This window comes from Catharus ustulatus, chromosome 4, assembly GCF_009819885.2.
Source record: "Catharus ustulatus isolate bCatUst1 chromosome 4, bCatUst1.pri.v2, whole genome shotgun sequence".
Taxonomy (NCBI): Eukaryota; Metazoa; Chordata; class Aves; order Passeriformes; family Turdidae; genus Catharus; species Catharus ustulatus.
In genome coordinates, this window is record NC_046224.1 from 10,501,688 (window position 1) to 10,516,462 (window position 14,775).

General features: G+C 34.3%; 1 protein-coding gene across 5 annotated transcripts in view; it reads left to right on the forward strand.

Moving 5' to 3' along the window:
* CACNA2D1 (calcium voltage-gated channel auxiliary subunit alpha2delta 1) overlaps positions 1–14,775 on the forward strand; it is a 368,220-nt gene that overhangs the window by 242,178 nt on the left and 111,267 nt on the right. For all 5 annotated transcript variants that reach the window (XM_033056982.2, XM_033056980.2, XM_033056981.2 and 2 more), the window contains exon 7: positions 12,870–13,001. In XM_033056982.2, coding sequence (XP_032912873.1) covers positions 12,870–13,001 — 132 coding nt within the window. The remainder of the gene's footprint in view (positions 1–12,869; positions 13,002–14,775) is intronic.

Below are 14,775 nucleotides of genomic sequence, written 5' to 3' on the forward strand. Positions count from 1 at the left end.
AAAAATTATTATTTTCATTTTTTATTTTATTTTATCCTTCGTACACTCTTGCTATATACAAGCACTGAAAGCTCTAAGCAGATGAAGCAAGATCATAAGCAAAATATAAATTGCTGGAATGGCTAATGAAAGCCTAGAGTAGGGCTGAATGCAACCTGAGGCAAAATTAAGTAGTTGATTATCTCAACTTCTTCCCACTCCAGTGTCAGAACTGTATTTTTTGTCTCACCATAGACTGAACTGCTTACTCACTGCTTTTGGAAGCATATGCTATATGTATACATATACATACCTTTACGATGTATTTACAAAATTATGTAATACATAATACAGATGGCATTGAGTATTTGAAATTTACTTAGATGCAAATTATGTATATATGGTTTTAAAATAAATTTGTGTATGTCTTAGCTTGATAATGTAAAATAGTACAAAATACATAATTGAAGGGGTTTTTTGTGCACCTCTGCAAGTAGCTCAGTTTTAGTTGATTGTATGGAGGTACTGTTTTATTTCCTGTTTCTGTTCAGAATAATCAGAGCTAATGTTCTAGATAATTTTGTTAAACACTTTCTGACTGTCTCACAAATTATTCTTGACTTTCTTGAAACATTGCATTTTTTCCTTACAACTACAGATCTCTCAAAAAAAAAATCTTTTCATTTTTTGGCATCTCAGTATTTATCTGCACAGAAGACACCTATTCAGCTAATTTTTCATGAATGTCTCTTCATTTCTGTACCAGGATCATTCTTGCATCACTTTCCCTTGAACTCTTCCATTTGCAGTCGGTAAAGTTTCCTTCAGTTTTGAAAACTACTCCTTAATTTGATCTGACTGTCACAGATAACAGGGAAAGAGAGGTTAGAGGCAGAGGGATGTTGAGTGGTTGATTTTACTTTTCCAAAACCAGGAGGACAGTAGGGAATTGAAGGGTATGGCAGAAGTCTGCAGTAATTTCTGTTTTGCTGCTGACAGAGTTCTTCCCTCAATCCCCTGCTCGAGTTTGTCTCAACACATCGGGTCTTAATTCTCATTTTAAAATTTTCAAGACATGAAAGATTTCTACTTATTTGATTAGATCATACTTAACCAAACGGAATCGTTATACATTAACAATGAACTAATTAATTGTGACAAATTGCATAGCTGCAGCATTTGCCTCTTCCATTGCCTTCCCTTAGGGGTTATACTCTTCTCAGCAGATGATGGATAACTTGTCTGTTTTTTCAGTTTGTTGGATGTGGTCACAAAGTGTGAACTCAATGCCTTTGACAGTATTTTATGCTTTGCTGTGGCATAAGCTGTCACGAAGGGAGACAAGGGATAGATATCCAATGATTACTCACTAGGTCATGCACCTGAAATCTGATTTTGCAAGAAAGATTGTCTTTGGTTAGTCCTACAATGTTTCTTTAAATGTTGTCCCTGAAGCAAACTTGTAAGAGCTTATTATCCAGAACATTTGTATCTTGCCAGTTTTTTGTCTCTCTCTTGTAGGTAACTGAAGGAATAAAATATTTTTTGTTTGTTTCTGAAAAAAATAAGCATGTCTTATTTTAGTAAAAAGAAGTATTTTTGACATTTAGTATTTTTTATTTCATGACTTCAAAAGAAATCGTTTGGGGGTCGTTTTGAGGTTTTTGGGTTTGAGTTTGTTTGGTTTTTTTTACATTCTGCCAATGATAGGAAGCCTGAAGATCAGAAATAAAAAAACTACATCTCATTTTCATGTTATACAGTGGAAAACATAGCAGTGGCTTTAGTGAAAATATGTCCACTTGCAACAGGTGGGAAGCTGGCCATTTGTCTGACAGAATATTTGCATCAAGGAAAAAGTTTGCTTTCTGATAAGAAGTTAATTGGTAAACATGTTACAGTTTGCTTGTGCATCTATAAAAATACGTGTTTTGTTTGTTTCTTATCATGTTTAGGCCCATCTTGTTAAATAAATTGAATGTCCTGTCCTTGCACCTATAATGAAGATATTGCTGTGTTCCAAATACATCTGCTGCTACAGACAAATTAAAATTGTGAGGTGACAGTGTGCATGAGACAGAATGACACTCCTGAGTATGAAGTGTTGCTGGCTGACTGTGAACTTCTTTGCCATTGGAAAGCAAGTTGTTCTCACTCTCAGCTACCTAATTTATTTGACTGTTATTGCTTCATGAGAGCTGGATCTGTCCATGTTGGGATTGTAGTTCAGATCAGAAATGCCCTTTGTAAGAAAGCAGTTTGGCCCAAGTTACTGCAGCTGACACTGCTGAGCCACCTCAAGGTGCACTCTCACACTGCCCCTGGCCACATCTGCTCTTAGTGGGCATTCAGCCTACAGCACAGGGCAGATGCAGCACAAAATATCTCCAAATCCTGTGTATGAATATTGCAATCCCAGCAGCAACTTTGTCAATATGCATAGGTGATTCCATTGCTTTGCATTTCAGGCTGATACAGGTGAAGCCTCTGAAACCAGGGTGATGTTGGAAAAACAAAGTAATGAGTTTCTTACAAGAAGCATTCTGCTGCTTCATTAGTTTTTATTTTAGGTTTTTTATATTTGTTTTGTTTTTTTTTGTTTTCCTGAAAGTTATAAGAAAAAGAAAAAAAACCAATTGGATCTTTCATTTCCATTTTTTGAAGCAATTGTGCAATGGGTTGTTGGCAGACTGGTCCATTATTTCCTTGGAGTACATCCTGAATTGATGCAGAATGTCAGAGCAAAGTGGGATTTAGCAGGTGATGAGCTGCTGGCCTTCAGTTTTGCTTCTTTCATTTATCAAATATGAAAGTTAAACATGCGTAGAAATGCCTGTAAAAATAAGTCTGAAGTTTGGTTTATTTCACTATGTCCTATGCCTCGTACACTTTATTTTATATCCAAATTCATACTTTTATATTTTTCCCCTTTGTCCTGGGAACTATGACACTCTGCATCCTTACTCTATGACTTTAGTTGAAAATAGCTGCTTAAAATACTTTATTAATTCAGATTTTTGTATAATATATTCCTAACTAATTTGTTTCCATATACATTTTTTTTCACTTTATAGCAATTGCTCCAGCTGTGCTTGTATTTCCTTAGCACGTTGTTTTTCTCCCTAGTATTGGAAACAATCCATACACGCCTCTAGAAACCTCAAACTCAGCAGCTTCTCTCATTTCAAAAGCTCTATTTCTGCAGTATTTACTCATTCAGGAAGGATTAGTTAAATATGGGAGTTTAAGGTAACTAAAATGTTATACACTTTAGGGCATTAGGGTAGGTATTTATAACAAGATAAAATTTCTCCTCAAAGAGTAAAGTAGATATAAAATGTATTTCTTAATCCCATTCCAGTTTTCTGCAATTTTATAGCCTTGTCCTCTGGTTTTGTATTTAAAAAGTTAAAAACAAGGAGACCTTCAGCAAGCACATGTTTTTAAAATTTATTTTTTGTCTGGACACTGCAGAACAAAGAACTTCTATACTGAGTGATTAAAGCAGGGAATAGAGAAAATTCAGATGAATATATACTCATGAGGGTACCCATGACATAGAAGCAGACAAAAACAACTACAAAGAAGCTTAATTCTACTGTGTTCTCAAAGATCCTTTTGAGTTTTTTTATTATTTCAAAGGCATTCAAATTCTTATGAAGTGATTTATAAGGATTTTTTTTTTTCATTTTCTTAAAACATCCAATGCAGTAAGCCCCAACTCCTAATGTTTTCTCATCTGCTTATTGGATGAGACTGACAAATACTATGTATGTACAGAGAGAGTGGCTGAACGCTGCAGGGTTACAGCATTCTGAAGATGAAGGATGAAATCAGTTCCCTGGGCAGTAAATTTTTTGTCATTAACTTCAGGGAGACCAGAATTCACTCCAAGAATGGAACACAGTTTGGCATCCTAGAAGAACAGGACTAGAAGTCTGTGTATCCTTCCACATAGTGTGGACTCTATAGAAGAAAAAAAATGTTTTTCCTTTTGTTAAAGGACAGGGAAAGTCTTTATAAGAAATAAAAATGTTTTCAGAGTGAGAGGCACCTCTGTTTATACAGGCAGCAAGATTTCAACTTTCTGGTGCTCTATAGCCCTGTGATCTTTAGGAAAAAGGAGTTTTATTCATATTCCCTCTATATAATTTGGAGAGTAACACCAAACCACACTTACTTAACAGTCAAGGTGCAATATATATGATGACTATAGAGCCAAGAATAACAATTTCTGTTCTGTTTTTGTGTTCTGAGAATGCATAATGCAATTGCATATGGCAAAGACTTTCTTCTGTTGGAGAGAGGGGGATTTTTTCCCCTGGGTAGTTTAATTTCAGAAAATATCAGTCCACTTTCTCTTTGGACCAGACTTTGACCAATAACAAGAAGAAAAGCAGCAAAAAAAGAATGTTTGTGAAAATTTCATTATTTTTAATTTGCAAGACTCATCCATGAACTGATTGGAATATTGATGAGACACAGGAACTGTCACATCTTTACTAGCTCAGGTGATGAAACAGACCTTGTCTCTTCATCATTGTTCTCATGTTTGCTGCCTGTGCACTGTATTCCCCTCACACTTGGTATGTCTTAGATTTCTGTTGCCAGAGATATATTTAAATAAAATCAACCAGCCTGCTATTCCTTAATATTTCATATATATGGGGATTATATTAGAATCCATTAACAAAATCCTTTGTATTACTTTAATGTTTCTTAAAATATGTGTTCTCCATATATTACCTATATAAGAAAACTATTTTTGCAATACAAAAATACTGAACAATTTTAATATATTTTATAATATAGACAACATACATATGTACGCACTCTATTTAGAAATATATATGAATTCAATATAAATATCCACAGTTTATTTGCAAGCATTTAATATTCATTAATTATAGATGAATAAGTAGTTTTACTTCCAATTCTTATCTGCCATTGCTCTGTATAAAAGTGCACTTATTTGGTTACTAAATTTAAGTTTTTAAAAGACATTTTCTTTGTTTGTAACAAAAGGGGATATATCAATGTAGGGTAACTTTTCACTTGAAAAATCCATTTCTTAATCTAGCTAGCCCATGTCATTCCTTTATTAAACTGATCAAGCACAATCTGTAAAGACCCAGGCTGCTTGCTGGTGTCTCATAGCAAAAGACCATTTATGACATTCTTCTCTAAAAGAGACCTTCTAATCGCCTTTTCTAATTTATTCTCAAGTACTTTCTCTTTTTTCTTGTGCCAGTGCCATCCTTGTTCTTATATATTGTTTTTGAGGGTGGGTTTGCTTTCTTACTCGTTTTTTAGGTGGCGTCACTGAACCTCTGTCTACTTTCAGAGGACAGATTTTTTTTGTTCCCTTGCAGTTCATGCCCTTGTCATGATGGAAAAAGAAGCTTACAGAAGCCCAAGCAATATGATGAGTGGTCTTTATTTAATTGTTCTAACACATCTCTATTTCTGCTGGAGGTACATGTGCTTTCCAGTTTGCCATGGCTGGGGAGAGGATAAAAGGAAATTTTGATGGATGTTATGCACGGGGTAAGAAAAACTAAGAACTTTTTAAGAGGTGTTCTACATAAAACCAAACAGGATAGCATCCAGTTCTGAATTAACTGTTTTCAGACTACAATCAAAACAGAATGTGATGGAAACCAGCAAAATAGTTTAAAAAAAAAAAAAAACAAAACCAGAAAGCATGAAGTAAGGGAGCATTTTTGCATGAGTTTTTATCTAGTCCTTTCCCTTCTCACTTAACCCAGCTGTTGCTTGGGATTTGCTGAGCTTTTAAGATGCTCTAGTGATTAGAAAGTTATTGAAGTGGTGGTACCATGGCAGAATGATGACAGAGTTTAATAAATTATTCCAGAACAGCATTTGCAGACAGTCTTTTGATTGGTTTCATTTGGTTTTGTTAACACCTAATTAATTTTTTTTTAAGAGAGAAGTCTTCATTAAAGATCAAGCATATCTCTGTAGTTACTTTAATTTCAATGTCACTAGGATATCCTTTGAAATGCTAACAAAAAATTAGAGCAAAGTGAAAGAAGAGCAGAGTTAATATATTAAATATGTGGGTGTTTTTTGATATTTAATCCCTTATATTTCCATAAAAATACAACATACTCCTCTCTTTGTATTTTTACTGTTTTTTGATTTTGTTTTTTGTTTTTTTTTAAAGAAGGAATTGTTTACAAATAGAGAGCCTACTTTGAAGTAATCTGTAAAACAAATAGTGAATAGTATAATTATTATTTTTATAACACTAAAATAATAAAAATTATTAAGTCGATTCTTGGACTGTGTATATCTCTACAAAATTTCAAAAGTCCTCTAGAACCACTCTAAGGAACAGTATTTTTCACACATTTTTTCTTCTTGCCATCTTCCCAGAAAAAAAAAAAAATCTTACAGCACTATATGGTTGAGATCAGGTATTATTCCATTCTGAAATACATCCTGGCATATTTTGAGATAAAAGGAAGCAAAGCAGCAGCATGTAAGATGAACAGATGCTGGTGTCAGCAGTGAGTTGAAGTTTAGAATATGTGTGTCCTTTGTTTTTTGTATAGATAAACAACTTGTTGAAAAATTATGAGGGTGTACTAAAGAGTCGGTGTCTCTGCATTGTATTAACTCTCTTTTTTTTAATTATGATAGAAGTTTAGTTCCATCTTTTGCCCTTGACATTTTTATTCTCATTTCCTTCCTCTGGGTGTTACTTATTTTAATAGGATTTTACTGTGCTTCTCTGCCTATCAGTATATGGCAGCAGACAACATATAGCATTGCCAACTAATTTTCTTGATTTGACACAGACACAACAGTATTCTAGACTTCAGTGACTTCTTCATGGAATTATTTATAGAAGTGTCTGGGACATGATGTCAAATATCTAATGAGGAGTGGAGAAGTTGTTAATTTAAAAGAAAAAGTACATGACATTTTACCACTTATGCTTTTAATTGCAAGTGTAAAATATCTACTGTATGGAACTTGAAATAATTTGATTCAATAATTGCTCCATATATTAAAATTGTATTTTAATACTTTGGTTTTATTCACCATTAAATGCATATTACCCAAATAGTTCTGATTATCCATTAATTTTAAATGATATGTTGGGATATGGCAATGCTTCTTTCACAACAAGATTTTGTAACTAATATGAAGATATGTAATATGTACAAGATCCAGGAGAGCATCACATAAAGTAATGACCTATCCAATTGGAAATGCCACTATATAACAACTGCCATTTGTTAAATTCCAATACCTATTTTTGCTTTTCCTCCCTTCCTTTGAGTGAAAATGATACATCACTTTGGCATTTGTATATACTTGCTCTGATGGAAGTTGAAAGTCTAAGAGGGTGGATAAAATGCTACCCAGTTCCCTCATCTCTAAAAATTTGTCTATTACTCTCCTTTAAGTGCTTTCTAATCAACTGTAAAGTTTATTTGGATGACTGTTTTGAGTTGGACACTTTCCTATGGTTTTGTATAAAAAGCATAAATATCTTAATTCATGTTTCCAGTGCCACTCGAAGGACCAGTTACCTTGGAGAAAATGTTCATTTTAGAGCCACTATAAATATTTGCTTTGGTTTGGCCTTTTTGCTATTGGGAGAGAAAAGAAGCTGGCTTATGACACACATCTAAATTCAAAGGGTTGAAGTTCAAGTTGCTACTGGAACAGTTCTTCAAATTATATTTGGGAGTTATGTAGAAAATGCAGGTGTTTGTGTGTAACCACATGTATATGTATATGCATATACTAATAAAGACAGTTAAGCCAGTGCAAAGTCTAATTAAAAAGTACCTTGAAACAAAATGTCCATTCCTTCCTAGTCCCATGTGAGAGAAGACAGAAGTGCAACTTTCCAGTCACAGTGGAGAGTGAATAAAATTTTGTATAATTTAATATAAACAAGAAGGAATGTAATCTTAAAAAAAATTACTGAAACACACAGGTTATAAAGAAAACTAGTTTATATCTTCAGTAGAGATTATCTATTATCTGATGAGCATGGTTACATTTGGAAGCCTCTGTGTCTGCACACATTATGCAATTTACACTTGCAAAAGTGTTGCTTGTCTTTGCCCGGTTTAAAATTTATGATATTTGATTGAAAATATATATTTAAGTAATGACAATTACTACGCAGTGTTATCTTTAAAGAAATCAATGGATCAACCTTATTAAGCCTGATAAGGAAGGGTAATACGTTCCAGACATTAAAAGAAGATTAATGAATTGCTAAGGAGCTCCTTTCTCTTCTCCCCAGTGTCTGTGTAGCTGCCACATCAGGGAGTGGCAGCTCACATATTTTCAGGTATAGGAAATACTTCTCAGGGTTTTCAAATAAAGTTGTTCTCTGCCTTGCATGCAGGCCAGAACCTCTACATTGAATAAATCATCAGAAGTGTATTCCAATACTTTTAAAGAAGACACAGCAGTGCTCCCTATTTTTTATTGATTGCATTTGCACGGGAAAATTGAATCCATTCCTTGTCAAGGCCTCTAAACCTCATATCACAAAGAAGAAGGAAAAAATGAAAAGATGGATGGAGTTCAGTGGAATTAACCACAAAGAATGATCTTTCATATTGTGTGATGATGAATTTTATTTTTTCATCTTGCTTTTATCATGTGAAAGGCAGCAGCTGATATACTCTGAAGTAGTAATCTTCAAAGACTTCTTTTAGCAGAATTGAAAAAAAGCTTATTGGAGAGTTTTCTTCAACTAGATTTTCTGCCAATTATCAGTCAAAAGCTCTTTCCTGTATGTAAGTTAACTCAAAGAAAGACAAGTAGCTATGCAGAAGTGTGACTGTAACACCTCTAAACATTTTATTTTAGTAAATGCCTTTTTTTTTTCCCCCAAACAGAAAATAATTTTCACTACATAAATGAGGTTAATGTAAGCTATCTCTCCAGTTAGGGTATTCTGACAGGTGCTATGTTCTCTATTAGAAACTAATGAAAGTACCACAGCTTTGATTTTTATGTGCCAATTGGGAATCAGGATATTTTAAAAGGAACCATTTTTTTGGAGGTTAGGACTGGGTTTGCTTGCTTTTCTTTGGAAAGTTTCAAATCCATTGCTGTAGGCTCTAAACCAGAACTCAGAGGTATTGGTTTGAAGTTGTCTATTACCAGAGATATTGTATTCCAAAAACAAAGATTTACAATTTGGTTGGTTGTTTTTTGTTTTGGTTTGTTTTTTTTTTTTGTTTGTTTGTTTTTAAGTGCAGTGTGTATGCTTTAGCAGAAGGAAAGCGTTAGTAGAAGCTCTGGAAAAACACTTAGAAAAATAAAGTATTCAAATTAAAATTCCCTTTACCTCATTTACTAATTACTGGATTAGTTAACACAGATGTGGTGCATTCTACATCAAGTATTCTTTTAGATAGAATGAAAAATGCCAACCAACAAACCAACCAAAAACAAAACAAAAAACAAACAAAACAACAAAACAAAAATAAAAACAAACAAACAAACAAACAAAAACCACAAAACCCAGAATGAACCAGGGTTAGTTTGAATTACAAATACAAACTGCTCCAGGAATGATTGTTTTAAGGATCATACAATCATTTCTTTGTGTATCTGTCCCACCAAATAAACTGTGTTTCTGTTCCAAACACAATTTTTTGTCATAATGAGAAAATTAATTAAAAAGAAGGTGATACATGCTGAACCTGCCATGTGCTACGATTTATTACAGAAATGAGACTTGGGCACTTAACTGAATTTCTGGGATGCAGGAATATCTGTTTTTCAGTGCCTGAGAACAGATATATCAAAGCTGTTAGTAGCCTTTTCCCAAATTTATTGCAGTTTCTTTCTGTTAAGATGCTCTGTTCTTGTTGCCTTTCTTGAATTCTACATAATTTTTTTTTTTTTTTTTTAATTTCAGCTTCATGTCTTGGGCCATTTGAGGCTTTTGATATTTTCTCCTTGCTACAAATTCTTGGATTTCTTAGGCCGTTGTATTTGTCTCTAGGAGCAAGTTATAGAGAAGGAGGAGGAAGGGGAAAGTGGGGCATAAATAATATCATAAAACTCTTAAATCTCACTGTAAAACTTCACTTCCCCACAAATATAGCAAACAAGATTTAGTAATTCTTATCTCTTACTTTATAGCCTAATCTCAACAAGTCTAATAAAGTTCTAAAATTATCAGTTCTAGTACAAGGCTTTGGCACTTCAGTATTTAGTTATTTTACTATCTGTAGACCGTCTCTTTTTTATGGTATGTGCTTATTTGGGATATATATTTGCATATATATGAGTGTGTATGTGCAGAGATGTGTGCATACATATGTAACTCTTTTCAATACATTTTTGCGTGATACTACAATCATAGAATCATAAAATATGCTAAGTGGGAAGACACCCATCAGGATCATTAAGTCCAGCTCCTGTGTGCCTTTAGAGCAGTGCCCAGATGTTTCTTGAGCTCTGTCAGGCTTGGTGCTGTAATCACATCCCTGGGGAGCCTGTTCCAGTGCTCAGCCACCCTCTGGCTGGCGAACCTTTCCCTGATACCCAACCTAAACCTTACCTGACACAGCTCCCTGCTTTGTTTTCCAGTCCTGTCACTGGTCGCTAGAGTGAAGAGATTCATACCTGTCCCTCCAAATAGCAAACAGTAGCATGAAAAGAAACCAAATCAAGCTGAAATTATCTTGTCTACCTAAGTGACAGAGCTTCTAATGACTTTATGGAGCCACTTCTGGAAGCAAGATCTGACACAAAGTCAAGTTTAGAAAGTCTGTACATAATCTTTAATTGCACAGTGGGTCAAATGGGATCTAAGACATAATTGAACAGTAACCATTTAAAAATTGTAATTAACATTTCATGGTGCCTCAGGGAATGTTTCTTCTTTAAGTAAACATATATTTATTTCTAATTATCTACTTGACAAAAAGAGAGGTGTATTATACAAGCTTATTGCTTACAGAAAATCTCAAGAGTTGGAAATTTAATTTGATATTTCGTCTAAAAGCTATCTCTTGAGACATTAATATCTTAAAACTACTCTGAAAAAAACCCAAAAAAACAGATAAACCTTTCTGCAAAATACATGGTGTAGCAATTTTCTCCTTAACCTTTAAAAACAAGCCTATAAAAGTTAATGTTGTGATCTCATTTCTCTAGTACCTTTTAGGAGCCTTACTTTGGAAATGGGCTGTAAACTGCCAGCTTTCAATCCATCCTTTTTTTTGCTTTGTTTTTTTTTCATTGTAGCAGACTAGAATGTGGACCTGCATACCAAAGTTTGCACTGTAATGCCACTCAGGTCCCTTAAATGTGAACTGGTTTTATTTCAGCTTGACTTGCCCATTGCAAGAGAAGATGAATTTTCTTTCCTGTGTGCAATGCCATAATGTAAGCAGGATCTCTGTCACAACTCACACTTTTTATTGGATTTATATCTACTACTTTAGCTCTTTTCAAAAGGTTTTTTCTTCTAGGTTCCTTTGCATTCTTGGCTTGCTGATCTAGGTGCTTCATTTTAAGAAACATTGCTTACAATTGCTTACAATAACAGTATGCAACACAAAAGAAAGAATTAGTGACTAAATCATCAAAAAGCCCTTGGTTTTCAAAAATAGCTATGCATTTGAAATTGCCTAAAACTCGGGAGCAGGGAGAATTGAGGAAATATTTACAACTCATTGAGGTGAAAATTATGATCTATCATAAGCTATATCAGAGGGTGTTTCCTAATATATGTCTTTCTCAAGAAGGTGGAGAACATGTTAAAATATTCTATATTGGTTTCATTATATAAACTGTTCGATTAAAACAAGTATTGGTACAGGACAACTTTATGAATGTAAGTTTCTGTGTAACTGGCAACATAGTGTTTAACTGAAATGTGAATTTTCTTGTATATTAAGTTAATTGTGGAGTTGAGCCAACTCATAAATGTCAGCATTCACTTTGCTGTCCTTTACTGTCTGAGCCCGGGTCTATGAACGTGGAGAATTTTTTAGTGTGTGCTAACGAGCACTGTTGTTCGTGCAACCCCACCTTAATACTAGCAATAACTCGTCAATGTCTTTTTCCCAGATAATCCATTTTGAAAGGGACATCTTTGTTACATTTGAATTATACCTAATTTTGTTGTTATTCTACATGCCGTTATTGCAGTGCACTATAATTAACAAGCTTTATATGAACTTTATATGCTTGCATTTATTCTTCTATAAACAGTCTTCTCTATGATTGGGAAGTGCAATTAGAGTAATATCTCAGAAAGAAAGTATTTGTAGAAGATATACAAAGAAACCAAGAGTCATGGCATGCAAATAATGCAACCAGAAAAAGAGAGTGTGAGGAATATAAAGAAAATGGTCAAGGAAAAGAAGTGGTTTCTTCTTAAAATTTTATTTCTGGATTAGTTAAATTACAATAATTTCATGAACTATAAGGCGCACCCTTTTGACTAAAATTTTGATCGAAACCCAGAAGTGCACCTTATAATCCAGTGCACCTTATATATGGACAAAGTTCAGAAATTTGCCAACCCAGAAGAGCGAGCCGTACGACAAGCCGCGCACCACGAGAGCCGCACACTGAGCTGTGCGCTGAGCCGCCCGCTGAGCCGTTACTAATTCGTTACTTTGTTGCTTGCAGGTCCTCCCTGCAAAGAAAAAGTGCGCCTTATTGTCTGGTGCGCCTTATGTATGGACAAAGTTCAGAAATTTGCCGACATCTGGGAGTGCGCCTTATTATCGGTGTGCGTTATCGTCATGAAATTACTGTAAATCTTATCACTTTCTCAGTATTCCAACTTGCTTTTTATTGCCATTGCTTCCCATGTTAGGTTATGACTTTCTAATAAAAATTTGTTTTGCCTTTGACAGCAACCATAGTGTTAAATGAACTCAACTGGACTGCAGCGCTGGACGATGTGTTCAAGCGGAACAGGGAAGAGGACCCCACTTTGTTATGGCAGGTTTTTGGAAGTGCCACTGGCCTCGCAAGGTATTACCCAGGTAACTGAACTGTCCCACACAACTGTCCTATGCCATATATTGCATTAAAATATTCTGAATTATCGATGAGAAATGAAATATAACTAAAAATTGCTTTTTTTACATAGGCAGTTTCTTTTTATCTGAATTACACACTCAAGAACTGCGAAATTGTTCTGGCTTAACACTAGTATGAGGAGGAAGGAACTGGGAGTGAAACGTAGTTAGTTTTGGGTTTTTTTTTTCAGTAAGAAGAATAGAAGATTATGTCATTTGAAAAGCTGAAGAGTAAAATTTTATTTTTTCTATTATCTTCAATATCCCGTGTAAATAATCTTGAATATCTGCAAGTGAGATTTTTGTACTTGTCTAGTTTTAAAGATAGTGACCTGTAAAATAGACATATAATAATGTTTAATGTCAGTGAAAATGTGAGTGTCTCTCAGAATCTACAACCTCTGACAGGAACCTCTTTGCTATTAGAGCTAAGGTCAATTCAACTTGATTACTTTAACCAGCATCTGTTTCACCAAAGAATCCATTACCTGATCACACAAACTAATTTAAATAGATGCATATTTTGCTGAATTTAGTAATGAGTTGTCTGAATTTGATTTTTGTTGTTTGCTATTTAATGGAAAGCCGTGTTTTTCTGCAACGCCTGTGCTGCTGCTGCTGCTGCTGCTGTTAAAAGATGCTCTTGTCAATGCCTGAATAATGTGTCCACTACACACAAGACAATTGTGTGAAGCATGTTGACTCATGCCTACAACTGCCTTAGGAAAAATCTTGAGAACCTTTCTCTTCTGTTTATACAAGGTTGTTTGTGTTTCTGGGGACGAAGGGGATTACTCTAAAGCTATTATTGTATCATTAGCATGAGTGCTAGCAGAGGCAGAGAAACTGCCTCAGGCTAGTTTACAGGAAGAATATTTCATAGCACTTGAATCCTGTTTGTTTTGTCATGCTGGATGATCATGAAATAAACACAGGGAGATGTTGCAGAAAAAAAATAATATTGAAAATGCTAATTTAATATTTATTTTGTTTCCAACTTTTCCAATGCTTTTGGGATCTATCATCATGTGTGGGGTTAGCATTTGTCATGGCTTACTCTGTGATTTTTTCCAGTACTGAAAAAGTTTTCTTAAATATATCTTTCTGCCAATCTCTAAATATAATATTTCACTTGAAAATTAATACCATATATTGAAAAATAGATTCTTACATCTAGCTAGCCTGTCTACTCCTGTTGTTCACCAACACAACATAGGACCCTCAAAATCTCTATGTATTCTTCCTTAAAACACCTGTATAAAATGGGAGAATTTTATTTTAACTTTAAAATGCTCTTTTGCAGGGGAAAAAGGTTACTTGTAAATACTTAATCTAAACACAATTTTAAATTTAATTTAAATTCCCATTTATTCCATAGCTAAGTATTTAACAGCTATCCAAACCTGTCAGAACATAACTTCATAAATCCCTGAGTAATTCCCTAATTCTTAAATGCTGGACATACACACACCCGTGTGGAGCAGTCTGATACTCTGTGTTACATGTGCTGCTTTATGCATCTGCTTCCTGTTGTAGCTCAAACTGAAAAATCTTTTTTGCATTTTAGATATGTAGAATAGGTCTTTGTGCAAGGTTCTCCATCTCTATCTTCTTGTAAACTTTTTCTCAGTTTGCTGACACAGCAGATGTTCTGAAAATTAATCCAGTTCTCATACGCTGAAGTGGATGCTTTTCACATTTGCATTTTGAAAATTATATTGTAAATTGTAAAACATTG